Source organism: Mus musculus, chromosome 13 (assembly GCF_000001635.26).
Source record: "Mus musculus strain C57BL/6J chromosome 13, GRCm38.p6 C57BL/6J".
Classification (NCBI taxonomy): Eukaryota; Metazoa; Chordata; class Mammalia; order Rodentia; family Muridae; genus Mus; species Mus musculus.
The window spans coordinates 47046271-47059129 of NC_000079.6; the positions used below are offsets into that span (position 1 = coordinate 47046271).

Here is a 12859-nt window from a genome sequence, read left to right on the forward strand (position 1 = left end):
GTACAAATGAGACATGGGAGGTAGTTCAATGGTAGAGTGCTTGCCTGGTGTTGTGTATTCCCAGTACAGTATAAAAGTGTGTGCAGATGGAATCTGAAAAGCCTTTGTGTAACAATGATTGAAGGTAGATGGTATTTCTAAAGATGTTACTAGTATAGTGTTAGTATGGTGTACAGTGTAGGACTGGTTTTAATTTTTGTGTTGAGGGTTTAATCTAGGGTCTTATGAATACTAGGCTTGTCTGTTATCATTGAACTAAACTCCTGGCAACCCCCCATCCCCTGCCATTGTGGGCCAGTGAGACATAGAGATGGGTCAGCAGGTAAAAGGCTTTTGTTGCCAAGCCTAATAACCCGAGTTTGATCCCTGGAGCCCACATGGGAGAAGAGGAGAACTGGGTGCTCCTAGAGGTTGACCTCTGACCTCCATACTTGTGCTATGGTATGTGCCCCCACCCAGTACATAAACATAAAGAAAAAAACCACCTCTTTAAAATGAAGTATTCTGCATCTTGGAATGTGCTGGGCTTACATATTTGTAAGCTACAAAGTTAGCTTTATCCTGTCATTAAGAAAGTTATCAAAGACTCCTCACAGTATTGATGTCACGATTTCTTACTCTGGATGCAAGAGTTTCCATTTGATGTTAATAACTTGTGAGAACTGGTCTTGTGGACATGAATGTAACTTACAAATGGGAACTGAGTATTGCAAGGTTGGCACTGTGTAACCGTGAAGGTTCCTGTCTTCTGTGGCACTGCTTCCTTGCTTCCACATCACTTATCCATACAGATGCCTACTTATTTTCATTCCTTCATTCAATGTTGTGGTAACATGACAGAAACATGATAGAAAAAGTGTATAATTACAGATTCATATGCTACCTTGAGTATTTTTCTTATTGAATATTTTCTAATAGCTCATAACCTTTCATGGTTTCAACGCCTAGTTTATAGGTTGTTTTGGTTGGTGGTTTTTGAGACAGTGTCTCATGTCCAAACTGGCCTTGAGTACTCTATGCAGCTGAAGCTGGCTGTGAATTTCCAACCCTCATGCAATCTCCATTGGAATTGCAGGCATGAGTAACCACGCCTGCTAGATGTTTGTTCTTAATTCTGGTCTTAACCATGCCGTTAATAGACTACTTTGAAAACTCCTAAGATTTGTCTAGTTGGAGATATTAGTGCCTTGATTGAATTCAGATTCCTGTTTTCTATATACAGTGTGCCTGGTATTTGTTAGTATAAAACTTATCTCTTCTTAGTACAAGCTAAGACTTCAGGATTCAGGAAACAGGAGACATAGTTGGTGGCAGGGCGGGGGGCCAGGGGAGCAAGAATATGATGACAAGGCCTCAACATGTAACCCGGCAGGCTTGGATTTGTGCAGCTGAGGATGACCTTGGAACTTCTGGTCGTTTTGCCTCTCCCTCCCAAGGTCAAGGTGTACAGGTATACCCTAGCATGGTTGACTTGTCCCCGTTTTGAATACATACAACACAGGTATCAGATTATGTAACTTGGGAGTAGGGGTTTTATATTCAAGCAACCCCTCTCCCCCAGTGACAATGGCTTGAAATATCAGCAGATGCTAATAACTTAATGGTGTCCCCTCTCCTCCCCTCCTTCCCCAGGTTTTCCAAAGCAATGGCCGCATCTCGAGGGAGGTCAAAGAAGAGAAGCAATTTGGAGCTTTCTCCTGATAACCTGCCTTTGAGGAGCTCTGGGCGGCAGGTATTCTCTGTTCACTCCTAGTTACTGTGGGGAGAGGAGAGCCACACAGAGTGAGCCCAGTGCTGCTGTTGCTGTTTGTGGAGGAGCTCCTGGTGCAGGGTGCAGAGTGTGCAGGCAGAGCTGGGAGGCCAAAGAGACTGGATCACCACTGGTGCTGGGAGAATCACAGCTGGGGTGGCTGCTTCCAGAACGGGACGCTGAGGCCAGGTCAGGCCTGGCTTGGAAGTCATTCAAGGGAATTTGGACTTGAGCTTGCTGTTGCTTGAGTGGTGTTGGGAGGTTTGTTTGCAGTAGAGTATTTAATAAAAGTTGAGCGTTATGATACTTTCAATCTTTTTTTTCTCTAGCTTTTAAATTTCCATACTGAAAGACTTAACTGGTTTAAGAGAGAGAGAAAAGAATTCTTAGTTTGTAAATGACTTTTAAAAGATTTTATTTATTTATTTATTTATTTATTTATTTATTTATTTATTTTTCGAGACAGGGTTTCTCTGTATAGCCCTGGCTGTCCTGGAACTCACTTTGTAGACCAGGCTGGCCTCGAACTCAGAAATCCGCCTGCCTCTGCCTCCCGAGTGCCGGGATTAAAGGCGTGCGCCACCATGCCTGGCATCTTATGTATATGAACGTTTTGTCTGAATGTATGTATTATGTATGTGTGTGTACCACACAGACACCTAGTGTTTTCGGATATCAGAAGAGGGCATTTTATCTCCTGGAGTTGGAATCACAGTGCTAAGCTGCCGTGTGGGTGCTGGGAACCAAACCTGAGCCTTTTATAAGAGCAGCAAGTGCTCTTAATTGCCGAGCCAGACCTTCAGTCCCCAGGGATGACTTGGATCGACTGCCATATTTTCCTTTAAGAAAAGCTCACGTGGATGTTGCGTATCATTAAAGTGCTGTTTCTAGATCCTCTAGTAAGACAGTTGTCTATACAAGTGGTTGCACAGTTGTACTGGCTAACCCTAGTCTGTTGCCAGGATGCAGCCTCTGGAGCTGTGGCTGTAGCTCAGTTGGTGGAGTGTTTGCCTGGCGTGCATATTTGATCCCAGATGCTACCAACACGATGACATTTAGAGCTTCTACTCACATGTGACCTCAGCAGCAGACCTGTTGCCATCCCCCCTCACCACCGCCGCCAAGTGAAACCGTGACGTTAGTGGCTTCTTCCGTAGGCAAAGAAGAAAGCAGTAGAGATCCCGGATGAGGATGAAGATGGTTCGTCGGAGAAGAAGTACCGGAAATGTGAAAAGGCAGGCTGTACGGCGGCGTACCCTGTGTGCTTTGCAAGCGCTTCTGAAAGGTCTGTGGCAGGGCTACCTTGGCCGTGTGTGTCTGCCCGGGAGCTTGTGCCTTGTGGGAATGGTACCCTAGATGTTACTCTTCTAAAACCAAATGCAGGAACCGCAGCCTGCTAATCCTGACTGCTTAGTCACTACACATCAGAGCGCCCTCCATATTCTGTGGCTGGTTCTAGCCTAGTGGGAGAGATCATACCCAGCTATCTTTGTGTCGGTCCTAGGGTTGGATGTGCGGGGCATAGGAGGTCACAGACTAAAGCTCTGGTAGGAACCCGTGTATGTTTGCTTTTGTCAATTTTATGTTTACCTCGTGTATCATGCCGCCTCTTCATATCCTTGTGCGGGTCTCAGAAGCTACAGGGTTAAGGATGGTAACTCAGTTGGTACAATGCTCGCCTAACGCACCAGGAGTGGGGTTCCATCCCAGTTTCTATAAAGTGGGCATGCTGGCACATGCCTGCTAATCCCAAAATTTGGGAAATGGAGGTAGCCTCACTGGTATTTAGTTCAAGGTCTTCCTCAGCTACTCAGCCTGTCCAGGGTGCAAGAGACCCTACCTCATAGCTAAACCCAAACCCCAAAACCTACATTGCCATTTGTGATCATTGTGGTTGGACTTTCCCCATTCCATAGAAAAAATCTTCAGTAAAGGCTATAACTTGATTAAATCTGAACAAAACCCACTTGGGTCTGAAGAGGAGATGGCCCTGTCCACAGAGTTGTGACATCTCCTCCTTGTGCTGTGTCCTGAGCTACTTGACCAGAGGTATTCCCAGACTTCGTGTCTGCTCTTGAGGTTGCAGCTGATGAGATGTTATCTCCAGCTGCTCTCACACTCAGCTCGTAGCAAGGAGACCGGGTCATTGTTTCATAAGTCACCACCCCTGCTCCAGTGCCCCAGGCAGCCATAGAGGTTACACCTGGCTGACCTAAGTCCTCCCTGTGTGGTCACTGTTCTGAGGTAGTACCCATATCTGCAATTTGCAATCCAAAATGCTTCAGTTCTGAAACTTTGGAGTGCCAGGACCCTTTTTGTTAACACTTGGGTTCTCTCCCCCTGATGTCTCACTGTGAGTGGTGCAAGCACTCTGAAACCCGTAGGACAACTGGAATCTAAAATATTTGTGATCCCAGACATTTCAGATAGGCGACTCTCAACCTGAATGACCTTTCAACTCCTCCTAGCTTCTCCTGTTAGCCCTTGGCTACTTGAAGTGGAGATGCTGCCAGTGGGCTCCAGTTGACGAGCTAGTTACATGAAACAGTGAGAAGTCTCCGTCACCAGCTCTGTTTCTGCTCTTTTCAGATGTGCCAAAAATGGTTACACCTCCCGATGGTATCACCTTTCCTGTGGGGAACACTTCTGCAATGAATGCTTTGACCACTACTACAGAAGGTTTGTTTCTTGACTGGGAACTGGTGGACGGGATGAGACAAGGTCTGGGGAGGGGGGTCACAAAGCTGGAACCTCCTGGGCCTCCTGAGTTCCTGGGCCACCTAATGCCAGGGATGACTGCAAGTGTGACTGGAAAGTCAGTGCTGTAAACACTACACACCGTGCCTGAAGCTGGGTATTGATAAGCAAGGCTGGATGCGGGAAACAGTAAACTCAGGTTATTTATAGGGAAACGGGTACAGCTGGAGGTATTCATAGTGAGCAAGTTCAGACAAACTCTGAAACATTATCAAATATTACATTCACTTTCTCAATTGTGGTTCCTGGATTTTATGTAGATAATCACGTAGGTATGTATGTGAAACATAGAAGCAAAACTGTGTAGAGGGGCTTAGGTAGGGGCTGACAGAGGTGGGAGGAATGAGAAGGGGGAGATGAATCCAATGTACAGTGGACACATGAGAAACATAAGAGTTAACTGTGCTGTGAGTGGGTATGTCTGTAGGCTCACCTGCCTGCCATGACACATGTCCAGTATATGGAAGCTCCAGAGAGCTTGGCTGCTCTGCTGTTCCGTCACAGTGCACGTAAGATAAGGGTGCAGACACTTGGGGGGCCGGCAGAGCACTGGGTTGCTGTCCTCTTCAGCTTTTTCTATAGCCTGGCAGGCCTTGAGCTTGCGAGTCCATCCTGGACAGCTGAGATTATAAGCCGGTGCCACCAGGCCTTGCTTTGCCTTTTACTAGTGGCTTTCTGTACTGTTGTTCACTTGTGTTTTCTTCTGATTTTAATTGTTTATTATTTTATCCCCTGATAAAACATTAATGGTTGCTGTAGGAATCACCATGGACAATAGAAAATTTCCACCACCTAGGGCTCTGCCCTTATTTGTTGCAGAGCTAACATTGTCCAGTGCACGCTCCTCCTGATAGCCTGTTGTGGGTGTGGCATTTTTAACAGCCCCACCCCCCTGAGTTTTAAGAATAGTAAAGTCTTTTTTTGTAAACTTGACCAGCTCAAGTTGTAGTGTGGAAACCTGATTAACCTATAGATTGACTTTTTTTTTTCTTTTTTTCTGATGGTTTTCAGCCACAAAGATGGGTATGACAAATACAGTGCATGGAAAAGAGTGTGGACCAGCAACGGCAAGACGGAGCCAAGCCCCAAGGCGTTCATGGCAGACCAGCAGCTGCCCTACTGGGTAAGGAGGCCCACTGCTGCCCCGAGCACTGAAGCGTGAAGGGCAGAGGGAGCGATGCTGCTTTGTAGCAGATCTCTGCTTGGGTTGTTTCTAGAACAAATACTTCTAAAGTTTGCCGAAATCTTTACTTTGTATAGCCTAGGGAAGAAAGGACTGTCACACACTGCCATCTGGCCCCATGTTTACCCACCCATGTCTTTGGATGGACACTTGGGTCGTGTCTCATCTTTCAGTTAGTATAAACAGGGGCACAGATATTACACACACCTAGGGATGGGCCATATGGCGTTTCTATGGTTGATTAGTGTTTGGTGGTCCTGACACTTGAACCCAGGGCCTCGACTTGCTAGACCCCTCTCCTGCTTTTGATTTTGAGTTGGCTTGTGGAGTTACCCGAAAGCCCTTGTACCTGACCATGTTCCTGAAAAGCTGGGATTTAACTCCAGACTCAGCTCAGAGCCATTTCTTCATTTTTTTCCCTGAAGCATGGGGTGTGAGGGGGTCACGTTTCTCTACATCGTCATGGGCTTGGCTTTTTGTCATTTGAGACAGAAGTCTCACTAGGTAGCCTTGGCTGGTCTAGAACTCACTGAGTAGGCCAAGGCTGCCCTCAAGTGATCTGCCTGCTTCTCTCTGCCTCCCCAGTGCTGGGATCAAGGGCGCGTACCACCACATCCCACTGTTTGCCTTTTTTTGAGATGGGTCTCAAACTTGCTAGGTAGTGAAGGGCGACTTGAACTCCCAACCCTCCTGCCTTCATCCTTACCAACTCTTGTTTGTGTTTTGTAATGCCAGCTGTGTGGGTGGGTGGGTGGGTGTAAACAGGCAGCTCATTGTGGAAGTACACCCTAGTGTTGTTTGGCCAGCTGCAAATATGCAGCACTGCCCAGCTTCACAGTGAGCTGTTTTTCTTCTTGTAAGTCCTATTCTGGAGATAAAACCCTTATTCGCTCTATGAGTAGCAGATTTTTTCCCCCCCCTGCAGGTTGCATAGATCATTTAGTTCTGATAAACTTCAATTTATTTAGTTTTTTTGTCTATGTGTCTTTGGTCCTTGCTAGGAACTTTACCAAGTCTGAGTCATAAAGACTCACCTTTGTGCTTTCATAGAAGATTTTCACTGTTTTAGAGTTCTCATTTCAATTTCTGGGTATCTACAGTTAACTCATTATTGCCTCCAGCTTGAGCTGGAAAATCTGACAACAGTTTTCAAACTTTCTTTCTTTCGTTTATCCTCTTGCCTCAGCTAGCATTGAATCAGAAATTACCCTGGGGCTAGAGAGATGGCTCAGCGGTTAAGAGCACCGATAGCTCTCCCAGAGGTCCTGAGTTCAATTCCCAGCAACCACATGGTAGCTCACAACCATCTGTAATGGGATCTGATTCCCTCTTCTGTTGTGTCTGAAGACAGCTACAGTGTACTCATATATATAAGATAAATAAATCTTTAAAAAAAAAAAAGAAATTACCCTGATGGCATCAGAATGGGTGTGGTGAAACAAGGGAGAGAGAAGGGAAAGGCTACAATTGTTAGAAGGTTAGCCAAGGGGGTTGGATAGAACTGCGTGCTAGAGCAGTTTGCTACCATGCACAACACCCTGGATTCAATTCCTTGAGTCAAAAAACACGGACCAGATCATGTGGAGACAGATCACGTGGAGATGTGGTAGCTCAAGGTTAGGCCATCTATATTTGTCTTGCCTTTGCTTCTCATGTAGGTGCAGTGCACAAAACCCGAGTGTGGAAAGTGGAGGCAGCTGACCAAGGAGATCCAGCTTACTCCACACATGGCGAGGACTTACCGCTGTGGCATGAAGCCAAATACTATTACCAAGGTATGGTTTCTGTAGTGGCCTTTTGAGTTACTTTATATGTCACTCTGTATCAGGAGCATATCTTTATCAGTGTGTGTGTAGTTGTATAGGGGTGTGTTGGGTGTAAACAGAAGCTCAACTACAATGGGTTTAACTAAGGAAGGGCTTCTTTTACTCTAGGCAGGTTGGTAATGGGCTGCTCCGGGTTGATTTAGTTATCCAGGAACAGTTGCCCAGTCCATCTGTATCTCCCATCCTCAAGTGACAAGGTGGATGCCGTATTCCCAGCCACCGTGTCTAAAACAGAGGAGAGGCGAGTGCAAAGGGAGAGACAGTAGTGGCTGAGGCCGTCCTTCTGGCACTGGCTGACAGCTTGCCTGTTGGAGTTCTGCTTGTGTCGTTGGTTAGAACAGAATCTCACAACTATGCTAGACTGCACGAGGACAAAGGAAGAGACTGCTTCGTCACTCTGGTACCCTGTGCGTTACAGCGCCAGACAAAGCAGAACTATGCAGCAAGAAGGGACAGGGTGAATGGCTCTGATTGGCAGTTAGGAACTGGCTGTAGCTGATATAGTGTACCTGATCTGAAATTTGGCAGCTAGTGTTTGAAAATGTGTTAAACATACCGCCCAAATGTTGCATACTTTCAATATTAAAGAGTATTTAAACAAAATAGATTTTTTTTCCTAATTGAGGGGTAATCATAGATTGTAAAATACACCATTTTCAGTGCTTTCAGAGGTTTGTGGTATTGTTAGATACAATGTTGTTGCCATCAAAGGCTCTGTTGCTTTAAACACATCCATTCTAAACAATAAGTGTGAGGTTTATGATCAAAGTTTTTTGGTTTTTGTTTTCTTTTAAACATAGGGCTCAAAGTGCATATGTTACTGGGCTAGGGAAGTAGCTTAGTGGCAGCATTTGCTTAGCATTCGAGTGGGCCTGGGTTTGATCTTCTATAAAGGGAAAAACACCCCCCTCTCTCCAGTGTACGTGTAAAGCCAAATTGACCACACTTAGTATATGAAAACGACACTGGGTGGCATTCCATGGTAGAGTGTTTGCCTAGCGTTCTTTTGCAAGGAGAAATGACAAAGGATGTAAATATAAGTCAGATTTCAAGTTGTTACGTAAGTATATTGTATATAAGTGTTACATAACTGTAACCTTAGGACTTAAGAAGAGATTGTATGTATTTATAAATATACACACATCATCTAAATAAAGGAAATCCTTTGGAGCCATCTTTTCACTCCCTGTCTTCAGAAGTAAAGTCTTGGAGGCTGGAGACTGTGCCTCCGAGGTGGTGCTCGCCAGCATGCACAGAACTCTGGGATGAGCATTAACGTTTGGAGAGTGGGGCTGGGGTGGGGAATATCGTCTTAATGGTTCATTCATTTTTCCAGTACAACTTTAAACATAGATTTGATATTGTAGGCTCATTTTAAGGCTTTCATAAGAGTCTACAAACTGCTTCTTTTGGTTTTAAAGCAATACGGCTTAGCTGGGCTTGGTGGTTAATATCTATGATCAATCCCAGCACTTGGGAGATAGAGGCAGGACGATTAGGACTTCAAGGCCAGTCTTCCCTACTTAGGAAGCAGGAGGCCAGCCTGGGCTATGTGAATACATTAGGCCATGTCTTTAAAGAAGGTCTTGAGACCCAGTGATGGCGTGAGAACTGGCCAACACTGAGTGGTATGTGCTGGGACTTGAACCTGTGCCTTTGCAGGGTCTAGGGAACCACTGTACTGTGGAGCTCAGCCCCAACCCCTAAGCGTAGTGGCACTATTTTGAACAGAAGAGAGCTGTATCATTTTCACTTCTGAGAGATGATTATATACTGTAATTCTGTGCGTGGAGCACAAGATGTGCAGCGCTCAGCCAGAATACCAGTCTTAGCTGCGGTATTCCTTTGTCCTGCATGCTTTAGTTACCTCCTCCCCATCTCCAGAGTCCGCTGTTCCGATTCTAGCCCCACAGGTTAGTTTTTCTGTCTCTTAAACTTCATAAGACTGGGATCAGTCTTGGGTGCTCTTTCAGTGTGTAGACTCTTTCACTGTATTAAATACATTAAAAGCAAACAGTCAGACCATCAATGTTGTGTGGATCAATGGGGCTTCTTGTTTGACTGAATTTCTGCAGTATTGGACATTGAACATAGGGCCTCGCGAGCGCTAGGCAAGCCTCGAGCCACAGCTGTATTCTCTGCCCTCTTTCTACTTTGTTCTTTTTGAGGTGGAATCTCCTTAAACTGTCCACATTGACCTTGAACTCACTCTACTCCAGACAGTCAGTCAGTGTGTCCTCCTGCCTCAGTGCCCTGCCTAACCATAATTCACGAACCAGGCAGCAAAACTAGCTTTTCACATGCCTCAGTAATGTCAGGTGGCCTGTGTGCGCACTGTGGATTGTTGGCACCCTGGCGTGTGGTGTGGCAGGACAGTTCTGTTGCAGGTGGCAGTTGTGTGAGTGGAACTGGTGATGAGGCTGCACGTGCCTTGTGCTTGTCTGTGCGGGCGAGCGGGCAGGAGGAGCCTTGTGGCATGAGGCAGAACTAGGTTTGCTTCTGAAGGAGCCGCCTCCTCGTGGCAGCCTGTGCGCTTGGATCTAGCGGTGGTCTCTTGTGTTGTTTCTCTGCTGTGTGTGGGTTAGTTCAGTGGTTTTGGCAGGCTTCCTGGTTTGTAGGGCTTCTTTACATCATCTAGACACACATACTTTTTTTAGTATTTTCTAAGAGTCTCGTACGAGGAAGAATGATAGCAGTTTTGAGATGGCTGGCTCTGAGCTTGGGCTGCTCTGCTGCCTTACTCTTGTGAGAGCTGAGAGGATGGGAATCCCTGACACCTGCCAAGGATCTTCCAGTGTGTTCCTGTCTGAGCAGGGTTCACTGTGTAGCCCAGGCTGACTAATTTGAATTGACAAGTAGATTCTAGAATATGTATGCATTCTGGAATGGCTATATGTGTATGTCTGTATATACACACATACATTTTATGAGAACTCTTACAATTGACTTAGTGATTTTGAAAACCATGGCTGACACTTAGCTTCACCTTGCAGGTAGAAAGTACTCTCTGAATGGTAGAAAAGGAGAATATGCAAGGACCTAGGAAAGAGCATAGGAAAGAGCATGGGCAAGGCCCCGTCACACTGCGTGGTTGCACTTGTGGGGACAGGCCTTGGAAGGCACCTGGGGTATGTTTCAGTCAGTGAGAACATTGTGTTTGTGGCACCAGCTTGCTCTACTTCCTCTGATTTTTTTCCAGTCAACACTGAGGCTTTGATGCCTAAAGCTCTGGCTCATTCTTGCTGAGTGGTATCTGCACGCGTAGGTCTGCTGCACGGTGTCTGCTTCCCTGTTCAGGAGAGAGGAAGGTCTTTTTTAAGTTGTGGCTGTTCCTGTTGTGTTTCCTGGAGTGTTGCTTCCCTGGTGTGCTCAAGTCTCTTTTTTTGTTGTTTTTGTTTTTTCGAGACAGGGTTTCTCTGTATAGCTCCAGCTGTCCTGGAACTCAATTTGTAGACCAGGCTAGCCTCGAACTCAGAAATCCGCCTGCCTCTGCCTCCCGAGTGCTGGGATTAAAGGCGTGCGCCACCACGCCTGGCTCTCAAGTCTCTTATTAATGTACAATTAAGAGTCTCTCTGGAGACTCTTCTTTGGATTGGAGCTGCTGGGCCTGTGTTCTCCTGACCTTCCATTAGGTGGTATTTTTGTATTGAACCAGAAACTGCACAAACCAAAAGCCCAGGCGAATGAATTGTCACAAGTACCTGCTTTTCGGGCTCCCAATATAGAAATGCAATACTTGGCAGATGCCCTGGTGACCCCTGTCAATCACAGCCACCAACCTTGCTCGCCAGGGTAAATTGCCCGCTTGCTTTTCCAATTTACAGTATTATGAATTTGGCTTTGCTTTTTTCTTTTTCCTTTTTGACCCTCATATAAATGGAATCGTGTAGTGGGATATTTCAGAACTGCTGGTAAGTCCCACCTGTGCTGTGGCATGTAGTTGTCATGTGTTCTTTCACTGCTGGGTGACATGGCATTGTTTGTCATGATACATGTCATCTTACCTATTCTGTTGGCTTCTAGTTAGCTTTGTTCTCTCACAAACAAAACTTCCTTGAGCTTCAGAAATATTTACAGCAAGTTGTGTTGTTTCTTCTGCTCTTTCTGTCCTTTGAGACTGGGTTTTGCTGTGTAGCTCAAGCTGCCTTTGGAGTCTGAATCCTCCAGGATAGCTTTGAGCTCCCTGTGTACTGCAAGCTTGTACCGTGTACTTGTCCATCCTCCTGCCTCATCCCGTAAAGTGCTGAGATTACAGGTGCATGCTGCCATCCTTGGCTTGAACACTTTCCTTTGGTGCAGTGCTTGGGCTTCAACCCACAGCCTCTTGGAATAGGAGGCAGGCTCCCTGTATCTCCAGCCTTTGAACTTCCTTGTAGCTCATTGCTTGGCGCCATGTTACAAGGGACTCTAGGAAGTAATCCAAGATGAAAATTACTGGGTATGTTTATCTGAGTGAGACACAGCTTTAGTTCTGCAAGATAATGCCAGGCCTCTATATCTTTTAGACATGTGTACCCTGTCACAGCCCTCTCTGCGGCTTGTACAGCCCATTGTTTTCATGGAGGAACATCTTTTTTTTTTTTTTTAAAGATTTATTTATTTATTTACTTATTTATTATATGTAAGTACACTGTAGCTGACTTCAGCCTCACCAGAAGAGGGTGTCAGATCTCATTACGGATGGTTGTGAGCCACCATGTGGTTGCTGGGATTTGAACTCATGACCTTCAGAAGAGCAGTCAGTGCTCTTAACTGCTGAGCCATTTCACCAATCCCACCGAGGACCATCTTAATGAAAGTGCCAATCTTCCCACACTCTCATTCTGGTGACATGTCCTGCATTTTTCTTGCCAGTTAAATAGGGGTTTTTTGGCTTTTGGTTTTTGTTTTGTTTTGTTTTAAAAAGGGAGGTATCATATTGAAAGAAAATGGACACCTAAGACTGTATGTTTTGAAAACACTTAATTCAGACTTGGTTTTCTCTTGTAGCCTGACACCCCCGATCATTGTTCTTTCCCCGAGGATCTGGTGAGTACCTGTGTTCTGCATCAGAGTTAACTTGGCCTTTCAAGATCCGTTCACTAAGTAAATGACTAGCATCTATTTGGATGTACATCGAAGCCTTCTGACTTGAACATAGTGACTTCATTGTGAAAATACCCACAGTCATAGATGGTGATGGTGGTGATACTGTAGTTGCAGGACCCCTCACAGTTAAAAGAATGTGAGGCTACATTGCTTTACGCTAAAGGGCACAAGAAAAAAGACACTGCTCCTACCTTGCTGTGGGGGTCAGACTTCACACACTTGTTTGTTGGTGATGGCTCTGACCTTTCCTCCACT

The 12859-nt window shown here is 45.6% G+C and overlaps 1 protein-coding gene across 9 annotated transcripts in view; it reads left to right on the forward strand.

The window, feature by feature from the left end:
- The window catches only part of Kdm1b (lysine (K)-specific demethylase 1B), a 41907-nt gene that overhangs the window by 2898 nt on the left and 26150 nt on the right, over positions 1-12859 (forward strand). For 5 of the 9 annotated variants that reach the window (XR_001780773.2, XM_006516913.4, XM_006516914.3 and 2 more), the window contains exons 2-8: positions 1633-1732; positions 2908-3035; positions 4340-4429; positions 5519-5630; positions 7349-7465; positions 11407-11427; positions 12506-12544. Coding sequence is in view for 7 of the 9 variants with exons in the window: in XM_006516913.4 (XP_006516976.1) it covers positions 1646-1732; positions 2908-3035; positions 4340-4429; positions 5519-5630; positions 7349-7465; positions 11407-11427; positions 12506-12544 (594 nt within the window). In the remaining 2 variants the exon portion in view is untranslated. The remainder of the gene's footprint in view (positions 1-1632; positions 1733-2907; positions 3036-4339; positions 4430-5518; positions 5631-7348; positions 7466-11406; positions 11428-12505; positions 12545-12859) is intronic. The other 4 variants (XR_003950446.1, XM_006516915.3, XM_006516920.3 and 1 more) reach the window with 1 other exon arrangement.